Below are 21359 nucleotides of genomic sequence, written 5' to 3'. Positions count from 1 at the left end.
TTAAAACTGGTAATAAATATTAAGCAAATAATTCCTGAGATGTGGCTCAGAGTGTACAGGTGACCGTGGAGTTGTCTTGGGTCTAAACTTTTACCCTACAGTACCGAAGGCATCATAATGAAGCATCAGTTCAAAGGATCACCATGCTGTTATCTGGTATCGCCATTACTTTTTAGGTGCTTATCTACTTACAGTTGTACAAGTGAGACTGTGCCTGATATATTTGTACAGTTTGGGTCTCCTTACCTAAGAAGGTGCAGTGAAGATTCACTAGACTGGTTTCAGGGAGAGCGTGTTTGTCATATGAAGACAGAATGAGTAGACTGGAATTGTATGCTGTAGAGTTTATAAGAATGAGATCTCATCAAAACATACAGGATTCTTAAAGGGCTAGGCACGCTGGATGCAGGGAAAATGTTTCCTCTGATTGAAGACTGTAGGACTAGAGGACATAGCTACAGAGTAAAGGGGTAGGTTTCTCTTGGAGTAAACAGAAATTTCTTCATTCCAAGGGTGGAGAATCTTTGGAATTCTCTACTGTGAACGTCCATTGAAGCTCAGCCATTATAAATATCCAAAACACAGATTGATAGATTTCTGTACATTAAAGGAATCAAGGGTTATGGGGGAGATTGCTGGTAAATGGCACTGAAGTGGAAAATCAGCCACAATCTTAATGAATTGTGGAACGGTTGTAAAAAAGAACTGCATGCCTTAATCCTGCTCCCATGGCTTAGTTTCTTAATAGCCCTTGATAAAATAATAAGCATGTCTGCTCTTGGATTTCCCAAGATCATGGATCACGTCAGGTTGCCACTTGCTAAGGACTTGTGTCATCTATGGAATGGCAAACAGAAACACATTTTTATATTTTAGTCTTCCACATTGAAAGTGTGGAAGGAATTTTAAAAGGAGAAAATTCACTAATATAAAAACATCATTGTGAATTTTTGCTTAGTGAACTCAATGGTAGTACAGCAATCACCAGTCTTCAGAGATGGACTTTGTGCAATAATTATTTTTTTAAAAAAAGATACCACTGGTAAGAGGTTAACTAGTGGGGTGATTAAATGAGCAGGCATTGCCATTGTTTGATGGACTTCTGAATAGATAAGCTTTAATTCTAACCACGTATTTTTAAAAACGAAGTACTGGAAATACCCAGCAGGTCAGGCAGCATCTGTGGAGAGTATGCTTCAGCTCAATAACTCTTTATTAGAAATAACTGCACTCCCCGCAGATGCTGCCTGACCTTCTAGCTTTTTCTGTTTTCATTTCATATTTCCAGCATCTGCAGCTTTTGTCTGATTTCCATGTATTTTAAACATCACTCAGGGTGTACAGTTGTATCCAAAGCAGTTATTAGAGATTGTATATTAATGGGATATCCTAGAATATTTTACAGGAAATTATTTCATTTATTCCTGGTTATTAATGGTTTAAGTTGTATGGCAATGAAATGTCTTTTTCCTTCCAAAAAATATTGTCAGTAGTGCAATATTTACCGACTACTTGTATCCGGGGCTTTTGCAGTCTAAATAAGGAATCATTCTCTTAAAAGGTTTTGAAATGAAACAATTTTTCTGTCTATTGTATATAATTTATTACAATAGAATACTAATGCTTAGCGCAGAAATTATACTTTACACAGTGCATGCCAAGCTTTTGATATCTAAGGCCTTAGGGTAATTAAGAGATGAATCAAAGCCAGTAGCCTCTTAGCCTTCTGTCCACTAAAAGACTTCCACAAGACAATTCACTTGTCATCTTAACTTCCATTTCGAGCCATGATCTGAACACTAGCCTCTTAAGTAGATGGGGGGGGGGGGGGGGGGGGGAGGAAGAGTAAATGTATTGGAGATCTGTGACATCTAGCAGTTGCAATGTCTTAAAGGCAAGGGGAAATTGTAACACATGCATATTTCTGATTGTTAGCTTTAAATATAGGATACCTTCATTGTACTTATTGATAAGTACATGACATCACAATTATCTGACGAACATTTGAGCTCATCGGGGAGTGTGGTTTGCTGAAGACTGAAAATTTTCCATCTGAACCATTTTGGATATTTTACTCAGAGAAATCCTCTATACACTCTACACCTTAAAATGTCCCATGATCTGAATTAATGGCCTTGTGTCAAGCAAGAATCAAAGTCATACATTTTAGAAATTCTCAAGTTTACAGATGCATAGTAAAGACAGAAACTATCACATTTTTAGTGAAATTTTATTACAAAACTCCATAAAAACATAAATATTTTTCTCACAGCTGGGTGAAAAACTTTTACAGTATTTTTGCACAGAATTGCATAAAGTTTAAAGTAACCATGGTACTTCAACAATTCTGATTATTTAAACTGTGCATTGCTTTTTTGCAAAAGGCAAAAATATCAACAAATTTGCAAGATAATTGTAAATAAATTAGAACTTTTGCTTTTTAAAAAAATTCTACTAAGGTTGCAATTGAAAGCACCATTGTTAATTTAGTGGTACCATGAAGCTCAACAATAATAATGTGAAAGTACTATAATGAATGATACTTTAAAAAGAATGACACAGATTAAAGTCGGTCTCTGGCTCTCTCCCAGTCATGGCACACAATTAGCTGTAGTGCACAGAGTGGAACTTCATTTTCAATAACAATGACCACCAGTTCTAAAAAGACCTATCAGTCTGATAAATAAATAAAATACCTTCAAATTCCTGCCATGCACTGAAGTAATTATTATCTCGTCTCTCAAAATAGTCCACTTGTATCTGCTTCTACAGATTTAAATATATATTTTGAGAGTATGATTTAATAATTAACAGCTACATGCTCTTACGGGTCTTTAAAAAGAATAGCACCATTGAATCACTTAAAGGCCAACACTTCTTTAAACCAGTGGGTATAGGGCTCACTACAATGGCATATTAGCTACAGTAGTTTTAGTTTAGCACAGTGCGTTTTCATTAATGGTCATCAATTGATCTAAATGAGGTAAAATAAATAAGCTGGGAAAATTCACTTCACCTATCTTTCCAACCCCACTGCACCCCTCCAAACCCACCCTGTTCTCTGCCCTCATTTACACAGTATGTTAATTGCCTCCTGGTTTTTAAGGTCTTTGCTCAGTTCATTATACATGGCCACATTTTATAGGTCAATTAAAAGACTCAGTTTGAGTAAGTTTTAGATGGTAATCTCTTCCATTCTTTCATTTAAGTCCTTGATATTGTTCAGTTAGTTATTGTTCACTGTCACCTGGGAATCTAAGGATCCAATATGGACAGAGCTGCAAAGGTTACACTGATCTGGTGGTGGTAAAATATAAAACAAAACTGTCTTTTACCACATTTGTTGATGAGTAGAATGATGCCAGGTCTCACGTGTAAGCTAAAGTCTTGACAGTCTTTACTTCTTCAGTCATCAGACGCAACACAAATTAAAATCTGCAGTTCGTTCATATGAAAATTCAATTCATTCGTAGGTTCTTTTATATATTTGACTTGGAGCATGATTTGCAACATTGCTGGCCGTAGAACTTGTGACTGCAAACGCCATGCTGTGGCACCAGGTAGCACCAGTTGAAATAATCCTTGCAAAAAACATCTTTGGTTGTGTCAACATGGGAGAGAGGAAAGAAAACAGAACAGTTAATTACTCGCACACATTTGTAAATGCTGCACCATTCAGCAGATATTAAGTTCTTCCCTTTTCTCTCCTGAAATGTATTGCAGGTGACTTTCAAGGGGCATAAAGCTCACACTACTATACTGTGGCTTGGTATGCATTCCACACTGCACTTTTCTCTCCAAACATGTATCCATGGTTTTCATCACTTATAGATCCCTCTGACAATTTCCCATCCTTCAGTAGAAGAGGGAATGCAGCCATTGGAAAGTTGTGGGGGCCATGAAGGAATTGGTGGGAGAAAGGGATAAGCAATGTCCTTGAAAAGGGGTTGAACTGTGGCCAGTTAATTGCCCGGGTTTTGATGTGAAACCATGAGGAGAGCTCCTGCACATTCAGATAAGCATAACTGAAGCACTGAGGTCCTGAGTTCTCTATTTCACCTGGAGGGCTGCATTGTGGAGGCATGCAGCAGGCCAGGAAACAAACTTCTCGGGCGTTCATCGCTGCAAAATGTTATTGTGTGCATGACTGTAATATTTGTGCCAATTGTTCTATCATAGTGCAGGAAAACAGGTACTTTTTGGTTCTGCTTTGTGGGCCGCTATGGGGTGTTGGGGTCAGTGACAAGACATGCTGGGGCACTGTTGTTAGAGCATCAGCTGGTGTGTGGGGTGGTGTCAAGGCCTTGATCAGGAGTTGCAATGGTGGGGGAAGTATTGGGATTGTCATAGTCAGCTGTGGGGCATTGTCAGGGGAGGAAGGATGTGATCAGCTGTGGTGTTGGGGGGTGGACCTGAAGGGAGGATTATTTGATGTGGGTTTCCAATTCCAGACTTTTGCTCAGTCAACACTCCCATTATGAACTTATCCTCAAGCACTGTGAAGGCTTGATTCTGCATGAGTGGTCCACACCACCAAGGGGTTGCACATGTGTGCACCTTAACATTTACTACTTTGGTATAAAATCATTGCAAGTCTTCCTCACTTATGGGCCACTGGGGAAACCAAAATGACAAATGTGCACTTTATTTCTGCATTATAGCAACTGATTTATTAGACTTCTAGTCTTGCATGTTGGGCCACACTTCAAAAATGCAAATTTGTCAAAATAACTAAAATAATCAATACCTAATTTCCACCTGAACAATTTTTCAGAGAGAGGGAGAAGGGACCACGGCTACCTTTGAACTTGGGAATAGTAACCAACCCATTAAATTTAAATACGTTCATTTAGAAAGTATTATAAACATGTACCAACAGACAAATGAGTTACTGACTATCAGAAATAAATACTACCGGAGTTATGGCTAAATCCATGCAGGTTATATGGCCAAAGACCACATGGAAATATGATTGGTTAAGTGACATTATGGACTTTCTAATTTGAAAACCATTATGATGTATGATAAGTTTCTATAATTAGGTGTTTTAAATTATTTTAAAAATGTGCAGACAAATATTGTAGCTTTATTTCCAGAAGGAGTACATCGTAGAAGGGTTATCCGTACAAAATGTTCTTTGTGTTCTCACCTTTCTTTTCAGGTACAGGACAGAAATTGGTGTTGCAAGCTTCTGTCGAGGCAGGTTTTTGATGCAGAAGACAGCCTGAGGTAGGTCTGCCATACGCAAGACAGTGTACTGCACGGGCTCGCACCCCTCCGCCACAGCTTACTGAGCACTGGAAAACATTAAAACATCAGTCTGTCACTAGGTTTCTGTAAGAAAAACATAAAACTTATTGATGGTGTTATATCATGGATATCAAAAGACTGGAGACACTGGAAATAAAAACAGAAAATGAGCTGGTTCCAGCATTTTCTGTGTATTATTATAACGTGTGTCTGTTAGACACAGGTAAGTGGTGCATGTTCACATCCATGTCAGAGGCAATCTGCTCTTTGGACAAAACAACCAAACGTTCACATTAAAAAAAGAACTGAAAACAGAATTAACTTTTAATGCACTATTCTTGATAATTGTCACCAAACCAAACCAAATAATTCACAGAAGAACTCAAAACAGAAAATGCTGGAAACACTCGGCAAGTCAGGCAGCATCTGTGGAAAGAGAAGCAGAACTAGCTTTTCACGTCAAAAATCCTTTGTCAGAACTAGGAAGGAGACAAGTTGGTTTTAAGTTGCAGAGAGAGGGTAAGGAAACGAGGGATATGACAAAGGGGATCTCTCTGATAGGGCGAGTGCAGATTTGCTGTGGGGTTAAGCTGTTGAAAAAGTTCTCTGGTTGATAGGTTAATGAGGTCAGCACAGAGAGAAGAAAAACAAAGGAACTCAATTTTATCACCTTCAACATTAATTTCCACCCTGCTCTCAAATTCACATGGACCATTTCTGACACTTCTCTCCCTTTTCTAGATCTCTCTGTCTCCCACTCAGGAGACAAACTATCCACTGATAATTACAATAAACCCACCGACTCCCACAGCTACTTAGACTACACCTCCTCCCATCGTCTCTTATGAGGATGCCATCCCTTTCTCTCAGTTTCTCTGTCTCCGCCCCATCTGTTCTCAGGATGAGACCTTCCATTCTGGGACATCTGAAATGGCCTCCTTTTCAAGGAAACACTGCTTCCCCTTTCTACTGCGGTTGATGGAGCCTGCTGTTGGATCTCTTCTGCTCCTTGTACTTCTGCTCTCACCCCGCTTCCCTCCAGACAGAACGGAGATAGTTCCCCTAGTCCTCACCTTTCACCCTACAAGCCTCTGCATCCAGTATATCGTCCTTCGACACTTCAGCCAGCTGCAGCAAGAGCACGCCACCAGCCACATCTCCTCCCCACCCCTTTCCGCCTTCCGCAGAGACCACTCCCTCCGCGTCTCCCTGACCTGCTCAATCGCAGGAGGTGTAACATTTGTTCTTGCACCTCCTCCCTCACTACCATCCAGGGACCTAAAAAGCCCTTCCAAGTGAGGCAAATATTCATGTTTACCTCCTCTAACCCTGTCTACTGCATTGTTGCCTTCACTAAATTGGCGAGACCAAGTGCAGACTGCCAACTATTTTGCAGAACACATACTCTCTGTCCACAATGGCCATCCTGAGCTCCTCGTGGCATACCATTTCAATTCCCTTTCCCATTCCCACGTCGATCTGTCCATCCTTGGCCTTCTCCACTGCCAGGGTGAGGTTTAATGCAAACTAGAGAAACGATACCTCACGTTCCGCCTGGGTAATCTACAACCCAAGGGCATGCACTTTGAGTTTTCCACTTTTAGGTAATCCTCCCGTCCAGTGTTTTTTATCCCCCATTTCCAACCCCTCTCTCTTTCTGGTCCTCCCATTTTTGTCCCCTTTCCCACCCCTGCTCCTCCACACACAGTTCACCCACAGGCTCCCCCACTCCCCTCTCCTATATGGTTCTAGTTCCATCTGCCATTTACCTCTCCCCTAATAATTCCCATTCTCACCTCTACTTCTCAGGTTCTGGCAGTGGTGGCCTTTTGCGCTCCTGCTTGTCACCCTCCCCTCCTCCCACCTTGCTCCATCTATCATCTGCCGCTGTCTCCCAACTCCAGCTCCCCCCCCCCCCCCCCCCCCCCCACTTCCGCTCCCGTACCTGGTACAACCTGCCTGTCATCTTCTACCCTTCAGTCCACCAATAATCACAGGCTCCTGACTCACTGCTTCCCCTCTTCCCCGGTCCTGATACAGGGAAATGCCAACAATTCCTTTCCCGTACAGATGGTGCTCAACCTGCTGGGTTCCTCCTGCAGATTGTTTGTTGCGAAAGGACATGAAGGCTGTGAAATGCTCGCACTTCTTCCAATCGGGTGAACCACATACAGCTCTCACAATGTGGTCTCTCTACACTGGAGAAACCAGTGCAGACTGGGTGATCATTATGCACTGCACCTGTGTTCAATGCAGTAGGTACTCTGGGCTTCCAGTTGTTTGTCACTTCAATTCTCCATCCTACTGCCACAGAATCCCGTTGTCTAACAATGCAGCACCCAGTGCTGAGACTACACAGAATTTGCTTCCTTGCATTAAAACCTAGTGTTCCAGAGTCATATCAACACACAGGTATTAAATTAGAGCCATCTGAGAAACTAAATTAGAGGCATCTAATTCCACAACGGTGTCACCCACAGTATCCTGGTAGTCACAGCCTAAGTGGAACACAATATCCAGATGGGTTGGGAAATTATTTCAACTGCCCAGTTTTGACCAAGCAAGGAGCTCTCCTGTACAAGATGAAAGTTACTGTCTGATTCTGTGCCACTAAGATTTGAGTTTGCAGTCAGACTGCAATTCCCAACGATGCATTTTCACCTTGGTATATCTTAAAAGGTTAACAAAATTTGTAAGTATATTATGTCCAAACAAACCTTGAGTATTTCTGGGCAATTTCTCCCAAGGCAAATAATTGGATCTTACAAACACATGGTTTGACTTTTATCCACTAGGGTGCAGAAATTATGCAGCTGTGTCCATAGACCCCATGCCCCAGTTCCCAGATGGGCCCCCCCCCAAAGGGCAAGGCTCTGTGGTGGAAGTACGAAATCTGCTAAAGCACTTGCATGCTGCCCCCCAGCACATTCTCAGTAATGCAAAAAGACGCATTTCACTGTGTTTCGATGCACATTTGACTAATAAATAAATATCTTATCTCATCTTAAATCAAAAAATGGCCATGACAAGTGGGCATCCAGATATTAGTAAATTAATTTTAGCTGCTGTAAATTTATCCAATCTCAATTAAGTGAAGGCACAGCAATAAAAGCCTGACAGAAATAAATAGGTGATTCGACACTATAACTAATTCTGGAACTGGCTAACCAGTGAACTCAGTTTTAGTTTAAAATATTTCAGAGCCTTCAGTATGCTGACGGCAGCAAGGGATAGTGATAGATGTTAGTTTGCTGGCAGCAGCTGATAGAGGCACTCACTGGTTCCTGTACAGGTCCTTGCTGGTAGAGTAACTCAACTGACCTCTGTACAGGTCCTCGCCATTGAACTTAACTCACTAATCCCAGCACTGCCCCTCATGATGGGCTTGACTCACTGATCCCTGTACTGGCTCTGCTGGTGGGTGTAACTCGCTGGTCCCAGTATTGGTCCTTGCTAGCAATTCACTGACCCTTCAATGTGACCTTCAGATACTTCCAAGATTAAAAATGTCTCTGCTAATTCTGAGGCTGATGGTTCCTTGTAATTTAGAAACCTATTCACAACTGAAATGAATTTCTTTGGAGAAATCATTACAGTATAACTGTAACCTTAAGTTTCATCCTAATTACAATTGCTGGTGAAGTTCTCCCATTAAATTTGGGTTTAATTCCACATCATTATGTAAGATGATGGAACTAAACCTATGATATGTCCATGACCAAAGCTACCATCCTTCCACTTGATTCATGACAAAGACTGAGCAAATGTTATTGGAGTACGGACATGCCCCTACCTGAGACCAGGGTGAGGCGTACCAGCTTGTCAGTGCATTGCTGAAAGCTGCCTCATTTGGTGGTTTGGGACATGCTCGTAGAACACAGGCTCTCTCCAGCTCCAGGTTGGGTCTTGGCAAGTGATTACATCTTTTGTGAGCAAATTCTTTGTATTTTCCAGAAGTGTCTTTGTCTGCACACTTTAAGTGTCTCTTCTGAATCCCTTTACCACAAGTTACAGAGCACTGGAAAATAAAAGAGGAGGAAAACAAAATAACAAAGGAGGAATATAACTTAAGCTTCCGGACAATGGTACATTTATGAACTTCAGAATAAAACAGGGCAAGGAGGCAACTTCAGCAAGACTGGACATAGAAAGCAGCTGCCACGTGAAAGGAAAATAAAGCAGGGTGTTCAACCCTGACGGGTGAAGATCCATCCCTGCAGTTTTTCTGCTTGCTTCCAATGTTTCTGCTTGAATTTAAAATAAGACCATAGGTTGGAGACCGGGACACAGGGTATATAATTTTCCATGCTAATTTTCAAGCTCCTATTTTGAAACCTTCTTTGCTCATTGTCTTCACTGATTTGTCATTGGACATTGGTCAAATGGTACACATTCTTTATTTTTGGTGGCTGTGTGAATAATAGTGAACTGAGTCATAAGAATAAGAAATAGACGTAGGAGCAGGTTTTTTGGACCCCAGTGCCTACTTTGCCATTCAACAAGATCATGGCTGGACTTTAAACTCAGCAGTGATAGTTTGCTGGCTGGATTTTGGGAATGGGTATTGAGGAAGAATAAGTAATCTGGCACCAGCAGAGATTTGGATGGTGGGTGTGCAGGGAGGACAGAGTAGAACACTGGGGGTTTGGGACCTTCTCTTGGGATGTGGTGGAGTGGCAGATTGATCTTGATGATAGTGTGGGGGGAGGAAGTCACTGCAGTGTGGTTGAGGCAGGTGAAGGATGAAGATAAGTTGCTAACTCACTTGATGGGTGCCCGTGCTGAACTAGTGAGGCTATGTTGTTCCTGTACAGTGCTGTAATGTTCTCTGTTCTTTGAATGTCCCCTGACAGGTGTTCCCGAGACAACATGGTCCACGTTTATCCTCAGTGCTCCAAAGGAACATTGTACAGGAAAAGGTCTCATCCCATGTACCTCCCGTGAAGAAATTGTAACAAGTTGGAAGGCTCATGCCCTGAAGTCCCTAGTGAAGTCTCTAAGGTGGCATAAAATAGTCACTGTCATACTAAACTTGTAAAAAAAAATGATTTTCAATTACATAGTGCAGAAAGCAAAATATGTAGCTGTTAGTGTAACGCTATTACAGTGCCAGTGACCCAGGTTCAATTCCGCCGCTGTCTGTAAGGAGTTTCTATGTTCTCCCCGTGTTTGCGTGGGTTTCCTCCGGGTGCTCTGGTTTCCTCCAACATTCCAAAGACGTACAGGTTAGGAGCTGTGGACATGCACTGTTGGCGCTGGAAGAGTGGCAACAATTGCGTGCTGCCCCCCAGCACATTCTCAGTAATGCAAAAAGATGCATTTCACTGCGTGTTTTTATGTACACGTGACTAATAAATAAGTATCTTATCTTGCATTGAATCATTGCTGGTTATCCATTATTTGCAATTATTGCTTGAGCCATGCATAAATCTGTTGTCTGTTTGGGGTGGTTACCGTACCTCAGTCCATGTAGAAATAAACCACTGCATTTTGCGATGTTTATGACAACGCTTCAGCAGGCAGGCTTCCTGGGTCTTGGGTTTTGGCTGGGCTTTGCAAGCACTCCCATGCAGAATCTGAGTGCCTGGAGTAGGATGTGTGCTCTTACAAACAACACTCCTCTTCCTCCATCCTTTCCCACATGTTCGGGAACACTGGAGAGAAAGCAAAATGTGAGATTGGCTTTAAGAGATGCTCCTTCTCCAATAATGTGCTAAAGGACTTGTCACACATGCTGCAGACATAACTGCAACCACAGAGTAGAACTATAATCGTCAGCGGTTGCAAAAGATTCAATGGATGCCAATTGCTCTTCCTTTGGACCTTTCTGTGCTGGTGCAGGGGACGTTTGCAACACTTCACAAATTGCAGCATACTATTCAGGTTGTGCATGTTCTCTACTTCTAGACAGCAGGACTGCTACAACTAACTGAAAAATGATAACTGCACTGAATACATATAAGTTTAACATATAGGACCTTGAATGCAATAGGATTCAGAAGATAGCTCAATTCACAGATCTGGAAGATATTATCCAGACACACCCCTCAGGTTATTATTGCATATTTTCAGTCTATGTCTGAATTTACAATTAAATGGTAAAATCCTCTAATCCTGATTGTAATCTGCTATTGGTTATGTTCTTCATCACAACGAGGATCATTGGGTCTATTAAAACCTTTAGGTCAGTGTTGGTAAGGCTATTCAGATTGTCTTCATTAAATCCGTGATAATGGTAGTTATCTCGCCAAGAGCTTTGATGTGTACCTCAGACCAGGCTCCTACACTCCATGCAGGTGGACAGTTACGAGTATTGCACGCTTGCTTTCGGGTCGGCACCGGAAATGGGCACAACATCTGGTGCACATCTTCCAGCTTATTGTAAGCAACTCTTCGAGTGCAGCGGACCTGTCTGTGCTGTTCACCTCTTCCACACGTTTGGCTGCATTCTCCCCAGTCACCAACAGCCCAGCTGTGGAAACATCAAAGCAGTTCACAAGCATAAATTAGAGTAGAAGATTAAAACTGACAGTTATCAGAAACCTGGAATGCAAGGTCACGTCTGTTCTTATCATTACCCGATCCCACACTAATGCTGGCTTTGTACAGAATGAAGCACATTGGGCAAAATAAACCAAGTTATACCAAATATGCATGGCTCTCTTTCCTTCAAAGTCAGCTTGCCTTTGTCCCACTCAGTCAGACGTATGTCAGAAAATCAGAGGTATACTGAAGTTTTAAGTTTCAATTCTACTCTCCTGTTTAAAAAGTAATGAAACATCCAAGCTGATTTCTTTTTTAAGTTTGCTCAGATAAAGCAAATGGATTTTTATACTATTATATTGGTGAGAAAAAAAATCTTGCTTCCCAGTGATTTGAAAAGTAAAGTTAACTGAAAAGGAATCATATTTGACACAGTAATAATTTTGTATGAACATTGGTTTAATACACAGTAGCATTTAGCTGCAATTAATTAATAACTTATATAAGAACAATCTCACTGAATTGGGATTTAGAAATATTTTTAAAAAATATTCAATTGGAGAAAATGGCTTTTAACCCTACATTCTGGATGGAAACCAGGTGAGTGTGCGGTGAAAGCCTCTCAACTCCTTTGCTTTATAGTTTTTCTAATACTACCCTGAAAGGCTTCATAGCGCAGAATGTTGAATTTATTCAAACTATGGCTCCATAATTAAGGTTCAAAAAGACTGACTGTATTTTAATTGGGATCTTAAAAGAAATCAAAGTTGATCTGCAGACATAAAATAATTGAAGGAGCAAGTGGGACACATTCCTCTGTGGGGCTGTGAGCCTGTCCACTGGGCTTCACAAGTCCAGGTCTCCCCAGCACCTTTCTCAAACTACAACCCCGTCCACCCCACCAACATCTAGCTGCAGGCCAGCAAGTAGCCAAAGATCTTCTGTCTGATCTTCCCCTACCAATGACCTCCTTGCAGCCTGTAATATTTGTTCCAAATGAGACTGGCAATATTTAAAGGAAAAATTAAGATATCTCAGGCCTGAAACTTAGCCAGTGAGGTTAGTTTTGTTTTTGCCATGTAAGGCTTTTATCTGTCTAAAATCCTTTTGGGGTTAAAAACCCGAAAAACTTTAATATTCAGAATTTTTTTGTTGTTAATGAGCAGCATCATTCTGGATCAATGGCTCTAATAACTATCAAACAGAACACAGTACGTCTGGTCGAATTTAATTAAATGGAGTCACACCTCGAAGAACCATTATGTTCTCTTGGTGAGGCCAATTTTAACTGCTTTTACAATAATCTATTGCAATTATCAATTTGTTATACCGCATAGTTAGCTGAATCTGAATGAATTCTGTGATTACATTCACTGGGTCAGTATGCATTTGAATGCTGCAATTGTTTTCCATTGCACTGTAAGGTAAGGTACCTCCATTTCAGGATGTCACAGAAGAATTGCATGAAAAGTTAAAGAAGCAACCTAGAGTTTCTGACAGACAATGAAGGATGATTGAAGAGACATGGTTTTCATGAAAAGAACCTGAGACTTACAGTAAGAAATTAGTTAAAACAGTGGTTACTGATTCAGTGTTGGGCTATATTATTGATGCAATAATATCTTAGTGGCAAGTCACTGTTACAGATGTGTGTGGTTGTAGGAAGGCAGGGGTCAGGAGAGCAAGGGTTGAGAGAAGTCTGGTGGTCAGGGGCCTGGGAATGGGGAGGGGGAAAGTGTGGTGGTTGTGAGTGGGGCTGACTTAAAGAGTGAGGGCTGATTGGGGCAGCGGTGGCGGCTGGCTAGGGATCAGATCCTGGTGGAATGAAAAGAAAAAATGGGATTTCACTGTGGAATCAGGACACCAGAGCTTGAGGACTCAGCTGTTGACAGGTGGGGGCAGTGGATCAGGGTCTGTGTTGTCCAGCAGTTTGGGGGGGGGGGGGGGGAGAGAGGGCGAGGTCTATGAGGACCACATGGACGGGGTCGGGAGGCAAGTAATGTGAGTTCCGATGGGGGTCACAGCATGGGACAGTGTTATTAAAATCTACTTGCTCTTGAGGTGACCGACAATGGTCACTTAGAACAAAATGTGCTAGTTTTCTAGAATCATGCCAACCTGTGCAATATTGATCACATTCCACACCTAGAATACATGATTTCCCATTACATAACATTGTAAAAATTGTGTTGTTTGGGTTTCTAGACCAGTGAGCTTACAAGGTGAAATTATGTGTGCCCATGTCAGAGAGTTTGTCCAGGTTTGACATGGAGGAACCATAGAAAAAAACATCTAGAACGATGTTGGATCAGTTATATTGGGTGTGATTCATTGAAAACCTATACAAGGGTGTGAACTGCCAATAGTGAATTTCAGTGTATCCAAGTACTACAATAGAGGGTCATAAAGCCTGTATTTGTTCATCATCGCAGAATTTAATCTTTATCCATTATGACCTCACCTGGGTCCTTTTGAGGAATATTATTCAGATAATCATGGACCTTCCATCTATATGTTAATCATCCTTTCACCTTTCCATGGTGTTAACCCCACAGTAAAACAATGCAGGTTCAATAAAATAAGAAAATAAGAGCTATGGAATGATTTTAAGATGCACATTGCAGATACAAGTGAACATTTTGATTATTAGGCATGGGCTTCCTATTAGAGAATCATCAAATGGAAGTGGTTCTGCAGAAGCTAAATTGGAGACAGAGAAGTTACACTGGAACTGGAATGGAACTTCTTAGCACCATCTTGTCCAACAGCACGTGCCCATTTGCTTCCAATTTTGTTTGGATTTTGTGAATGCTACTCAGATCATTGGTCACAGAGGTCAGTGGATGCCAGGAGCATGCTGAGTAGACAGTTGGCAGTGTCAATCCTCAGGCAATGCTGAATTGACGCCAAAGTTGTCAAATCGGGCTGCGAAAATCCAGCCATATATTAAGCATGCACAGTGAACCTGGTGTTTAGTAGCAGGAAGAACACCACCACATACTATTTATAGGGATCCTCGATGGAAGTTTATTGGTGATTGATTTGGAGTAGAATTCAATGTCAAGAATGTAGTAATTACCATGTGTGAAAAGATAATATTCTTAAAACTCATCTGTACTTTGGCTAGGGCTGAGATTAGATTCTCAAGTTGCACATTTAGCAATATCAGCTCACCATTAGGAGTACAACAAGTAGAGGGTGAGGATGAGATGGAGATGATTTCTGTTCCTGCTCTGAAGGAAGCTAATGACAGTGGCTATTGGATGTTGCATGAGAGTCGGCTTTGCAAGTACTGAAGGAGTTGTCTGTCACTTTGTTAGGAACTGTTGACCATTGGAATCCAAGAAGGTTTAACTATCTAGGAGGCACTTGGTGTACACCTGATGTGCTTTACGGTTAAAGACTGAACCCCTGGCCTGAGAATTTTTACTATTAATTCAAATGGATGGAAGTTCACTGAATGAGGTTCCATTAGGGACTTGGTAAGGATCGGCTGTGTGAAAATAAAAAATCTCACTTTTATGAAGCATTGCAATAGAAACTGACAGTTTCTAGTCAGGATCACACCAGCCTTTGTTTTAGTTCTTGAGAATAAGTGGGCCCAAAATGATGCACTTCCAATTAAGAAGTTTCACAAGGATAAAGAATGAAAAAAAAACATTAATTTTAAAAATGTGATTCCTAAAGGGATGGAGGAACAGAGACCCCCATATATAGGTGCACAAATTTCTGAAAATCGCAGGGTAGGTTGAGAAAGTAATTTGAAAAGCATTCAAGATCCTGGTCTTAATGAATAGAGCACAGGAGCAAAGAGGCTATGTTGAACCTCAATAAGATATGAGTTCAACTGCAACTAGAGTATTGCAACCAATTCTGATCACTACATTATAGGAAAGACTTCAACAACCTAGAAAGGAATCAGAAAAGAATAATAGACCAGTCCTAGGCTGAGGACTTCAGTTACATGTTGAAGCTGAAACTATTCTCCTCAGAGCAGAGAAGGCTGAGATGTCAGTTGATAAAAATGTTCAAAATCATCAAGGATCTTGGTACTGGGGTGGGTGTGGGGAGGGGGATAAAATTCCATTGGTGGATGGGTTGAGAAACAGAGGACAAGAGATGGGCAGACCAGCCAGTTACTGGTCATAATCTGGAATTCTCCTGAAAGGATGGTGGAAACAAATTTAATATTCATTTTTCCAAAGAAAATTGGATAGAAAGTAATGGGAGAAGAAATTGCAGGGCTATGGGGCAAGAGCTGCAAAATAACACTGTCTGGATTACTTTTGTAGAGGGCTGGGCTGGTTTGATGAGTTGAATTGCCTCCTCCTGTGCCTCAACAATCCTATGATTACATTGTGTAGTTAGGATTCTTTAAAGCTTACCATTGCTGATATTTGTTTGGGAGTGAATATCTCCCTCAGGCACTTCACCCAGGTGTTAGCTGTGAAAAAGCCATCTGGGTGTTGTTCTGGCTGAAAATGAGCAGGTTTGTGGTTGTGAATCAAATTTCATGGTTCTTGTGAAGGTGTGGGGTGGCTCAAGTCTTGACAAAAAAATAAATGCCACAAATACCCAATGATAAGAATCTCAAAATGACTGATAATAGCCATGTAATAATAATCCTTTCTGGGAGACTGTACAGCAACAATGTTTCATATTCTTAGCTTCCACCAGTAACTATGGGTTAACTACTAACTAAAAGCTGAAAATAATACATCAACAAACTCCTTGAAAGCCAGACATTAGGGTCTCCTACACCAATGAATTCAATGTAATTGAGACACAAGAGACGCAGATGCTGGAATCTGGAGCAACAAACAATCCACTGGAGGAACTCAGCAGGTCAAGCAGCATCTGTGGGAGGAAAGGAATTGTTGGCGTTTCGTGTCGAAATCCTGATGCAGGGTTTTGACCCGAAACGTTGACCATTCCCTGTCCCCCGCGCAGGTGCTGCTCGATCTGCTGAGTTCCTCCAGCAGATTGTTCGTGAATTCAATGTGATTAAAGGGTTCACCTGTCTTAGAAGTGTGCTTTCTGATGTTGCAATAGTTGATTACATCCGGGCTTTGGTAGACTGCCCAAGTTGCTTTAAAATTAACCTAGTATGTTAAACTAAAATCATTCTTCCTTGTTAATCAGTGGAGAGGAAAACATGAACACGCCTTGAGAGGTACATTGAACAGCCTGACAGGTATCAGCATTAACACTGCCACATGTCATTTTATATCAGGTGGTAAGATAAAGTCAGGAAAGTAGTACTGGAACTTGACTGCACTGGCACTGAAGCTGGGATAATCGATGGTCTGCTCCACTGAGCTACAATCATGAGGAACGATCGTGCAAAAGTAGGTTATTCATGGATAATAGGAGAATTTCAGAAGAAGGTAGGATAGGTCAGTAGACACTTCAAAGTCTCAGCCCAGCACATCACGGAAACCAGCCTCCCCTCCATGGACTCTGTCTATACCTCTCACTGCCTTGGTGAAACAGCCGGCATAGTCAAAGACCCCATCCACCCAGGTCATTCTCTCTTCTCTCCTCTCCCATCAGGCAGAAGATACAGGAGCCTGAGAGCACGTACCACCAGGCTCAAGGGCAGCTTCTATCCCACTGTGATGAGACTATTGAACGGTTCCCTTATACAATGAGATGAACTCTCGACCTCAAAACCTACCGTGTTTGACCTTGCACCTTATTGTCTACCTGCAATGCAGTTCCCTGTAGCTGTGACACTTTACTTTGTATTCTGTTATAGTTTTTACCCTGTACTACCTCAATGCACTGTGTAATGAATTGATCTGTATGAACGGTATGCAAGACAAGCTTTTCACTGTACCTCGGTACAAGTGACAATAATAAACCAATACCAAGGTTAATGTGGTTGTGCAACATGATAGTTGACCATCAGGAAGCCCTAGCTTACCAGCAGAAAGCCATGCTGAATTGAACTGAATTAAGAGCTTTGGACTGCAGAATCATGTCAGTGCAGGGGCCTGGTGCATGAGGCAGAAGCATTAGTGACTTCAGAGTAGTCAATGAGCCACCACAAGGAATGAGCTTTTGCATCATGTAGCCTGCAGAGTTATCTTCCATTTAGCAAGGACACACAATGCTAATGTTTAACTTCAAGCAAAATGGATATATTACTGGTAATAGGGATGTATTATAAATGTCATAATTTTCCTATGTAGAATCATAGAAATGTATAGCATATAAAAGGGGTCCTTTCAGCCCACTTCATCACACCAACCATGGTGCCATACTACGCCAACCCAATTGCCTGCATTAGGCTCTCTATCCAAGTTGCTGTCCGAATGCCTTTTAAATGTTGTAGTAGTATCTGCCTCCACTACCTCCTCTGGCAGCTTGTTCCAGATATTTGTCACCCTCTGTGTGAAAAGCTTACCCCTCAGATCTCCTTTATATTTCGCCCCTCTCACCTTAAACCTGTGCCCTCTCATTCTAGACTCCCCTTCCCTGGGAAAAAGATTCTGACCATCTATCCTAGCTCTACCCCTCATAATTTTATAAACCTCTATAAGGTCACCCCTCAGCCTCCTATGTTCCATGAGAATAAACCCAGCCTATCCAATCCCTGGAACCATAATATCTTCTGCATACACTCTCTCTTTTGCTACCAAATCCCTCCTGTAGTGTGGCAACCAAAACTGTACACAATACTCTCAGTGTGGTCTAACCAATGTTTTGTACGACTGTAATATGACATCCCAACTTTTATACTCAATGCCTTGGTGTATGAAGGCAAGCATACCAGTTATCTTTTACACTACCCTACCACCTGTGTCACCACCTTCAGGGAACTATGGACTGGCATCCCAAGGTGTCTCTGCACATCACTGATCCTCAGGTCTCTGCCTTTTACTCTATATGTTCTATCAGAATTTGACTTCACACTTGTCTGGGTTAAATTCCATCTGACAACCTGCTTTGCTATCTACAACATCAATTTTCGTGTTGTCTGCAAACTTACTAATCATACCCCCTGTTTTCATCCAAGTCTTTTATATATATATATTACAAACAATAAAGGTTGCAGTACCAATCCCTGCAGACAGATTAATTGCTCAGAATTGATGGCATGTGATTACTTCAAGGGTGAAAAGTTAGTGAAAAGGCACTCACCAACTGACAACATTACAAATTATTCTTTTCAAATCTCCCAGTACAGATTATTTCCCTTTCAAAACATGAGTTTTCTTAAAGTATTGTCTTCTGAAAGTATGCTTTTGTTGGAATAATGCAACAAAGCTAATTATCCCTTTCATTTGCACTTTGTGAAAGTGTTTGGGGAGAGGGTTATAATACAAATCACTGGACTTGTTTCAGTCTCCCAATGGCCATTGGTGAGTAGCAGCCATCATTCTGTGCCCAGCTACCCATCTTGTGCTAGTGCAGCAAGGCAGTTGACGACAGCTGGCTGGCTCACAGCTCGGGAGAGAATGAGAGTAAGGAACTCAGACTGTAACTCAAACCACCACTGAGACAACCAGAAAAACATCTGTCAGCACTTGTGCACGTTACCTTCACAGTTATTTAGTGGACCTATTCTCCAAATTATAAATAGCGTTTATTAACTCGACAACATATGTCATAACCTCGACACAAACTCTTTCAGTATTTCCTCCTCAGCCAGAGTCAATGGTAAATTAAATACTGAATTAAATTCAGGATTCACATCTTGGGGAAACAAGTGTTCCTTTTTGCTGACTTAAGAGAGAGGATTTGGCTCATAGCCAAAGATCACAGACTGCATATGAGAACGGTCAAAGATATCAGTTACAGAAAATGGTATTTACTGGATGGCTTAAGAAATGTTTAAATGCCAGCGTGCATCACTAATAAGGCAAACCATGGGAATGATGTCACCTCCTATAAAGAAGTTCTCTGCGTGACTAAATCATTTTTGTATCAACAATTTTTGCAAACGCTGCAGTTTCACTGGCTGGTGTCTGCTCTGTCCTCATGTGAGAATGCACAGAAGTCTGCATACATCTTATAAAAATACAAGTATTATACATGTACCACAGAAATATCAACCACAGTAACAAGGGCATTGGATCAAACATTACAAATATTGCATTAATATTGCTTTGGTTCATCCTGTCAACTGTTTCAGTACTAAAAGTGCAGGTCATTCCATAACTTTTGTAATCTGACACTTAAGTCACCAAAAATAATTACCCCCCCCAAAAAAAATTAAACCATAGCCATCACTTTTTCATTAGCATTGGATACATCACGTTGAGAACGTCAGAACTTTGTTTTTCCTCTAGATTGTCAACATTTGTTTCTGAAGGGACACAGAGAAAAAGGTTATATATGGGTTGGAGTATTCCTGTCCACTTTAAACAGAGAATCTCAGTGATGGCCTGTCACAAAAGAGTGCAGTAAGCTTTGGTTTTGCACAATATAGGGCTCTGACACTGATTAATCATGCAGTATGCATAATGGTCTTGATTTTTACATAATGACAAAAGTGAGGTTCAACTGACCCATGCTAAACACTTGACTATACCAGTAGCCTAGGCGGTGAATCAAAGTTTTCAGGCAGGAAACTCCATTTCCAATATTTAAAAAAAAATAGGCTCCAGGCACAGGGTAAACATTCTCAGAAACCTTAGACAGTACCCCAGCTGGCTGGCTAGCGCAGTCGGGTGAAACAACTCTCAAGAGGTAGCAGGTTCTCAAGAAATGCCATGTTTTAATGTGCAATGTACTGAACTTTATCTGAAATCTTCATTTGAGTTTAAGTAGTTCACTTCTGCAAGATTAACGCGGGAACTACATGCGCAGAAGCCATCAGGCATTTTTGTTGACTTCAAGTGGCATGCAGCAAATTTTTTGTTATCATTTACAAAGTCCAAAGGTACAAATCAAAGCCTGCAAACAGTGTTGGCCACTTACACTGAAGCATGCCTTAAGTGAAGATCTGAAGTCTGCCTTGGTATTAGTCAAGAATGGCCTGATTTATCCACTCCACTGCTACAGAGTCCAAGTCATTTACTATAATGTGGTAGGTTTTGTTTTAACCAAAGCGTAGCTTCCTTGGTGTTTAGTCCCACAACCACTCACTGCTAATGTCCTTAGAATACAGTTTCAAAACAGAGATGAGGAAAAATTTCTTTAGCCAGAGGGTGGTGAATTTGTGGAACTCCTTGCCACGTACAGCAGTGGAAGCCAGATCAGTGGGGGCGTTCAAGGAGGAGATAGATAGATATCTAAATAGTCAGGTTATCAAGGGATATGGGGATAAGGCCGGTAATTGGAATTAGAATAGTTTTTTTTTCTTCTTCTTCCCCCATTTCTCATTTCTGTTTCCCTTTCCTTGGAGCAGACTCGATGGGCCGAATGGCCTGCTTCCGCTCCCTTGTCTTGTGATCTTGTGAACCTTGTGAACCCTCGTGTGTCGGCCTGATTATTCTCCCACACATTCCATTTATTTATTAGACAACTGCACTGCCCTTGATGATGCCTTCTCTACTGGCTATTTTCCCTCCCTATTAATGTTCTCCTCGACGAATGATCCTTTCCCATTCCTGCTCCTGATCCTACACTCAGTCTTCCTTCCCCCACCACCTGCAGCTGATAGATTATGTGATGTC

At 41.4% G+C, this 21359-nt stretch overlaps 1 protein-coding gene across 1 annotated transcript in view; it reads right to left on the bottom strand.

Annotated features, from left to right (window-relative positions):
- Positions 1-2306: 2306 nt before the first annotated feature.
- LOC127571000 (A disintegrin and metalloproteinase with thrombospondin motifs 16) overlaps positions 2307-21359 on the bottom strand; it is a 167196-nt gene continuing 148143 nt past the window's right edge. Inside the window, exons 20-24 of the mRNA XM_052016972.1 lie at positions 11518-11722; positions 10710-10904; positions 9044-9268; positions 5150-5297; positions 2307-3595 (exon numbers count right to left, since the gene is read on the bottom strand). Of these exons, the coding sequence (XP_051872932.1) occupies positions 3480-3595; positions 5150-5297; positions 9044-9268; positions 10710-10904; positions 11518-11722 (889 nt within the window). The 3' untranslated portion in view covers positions 2307-3479. The remainder of the gene's footprint in view (positions 3596-5149; positions 5298-9043; positions 9269-10709; positions 10905-11517; positions 11723-21359) is intronic.

This window comes from Pristis pectinata, chromosome 5 (genome assembly GCF_009764475.1).
Source record: "Pristis pectinata isolate sPriPec2 chromosome 5, sPriPec2.1.pri, whole genome shotgun sequence".
NCBI classification, from domain to species: domain Eukaryota; kingdom Metazoa; phylum Chordata; class Chondrichthyes; order Rhinopristiformes; family Pristidae; genus Pristis; species Pristis pectinata.
This window is presented reverse-complemented; position numbering and strand designations above follow the sequence as displayed.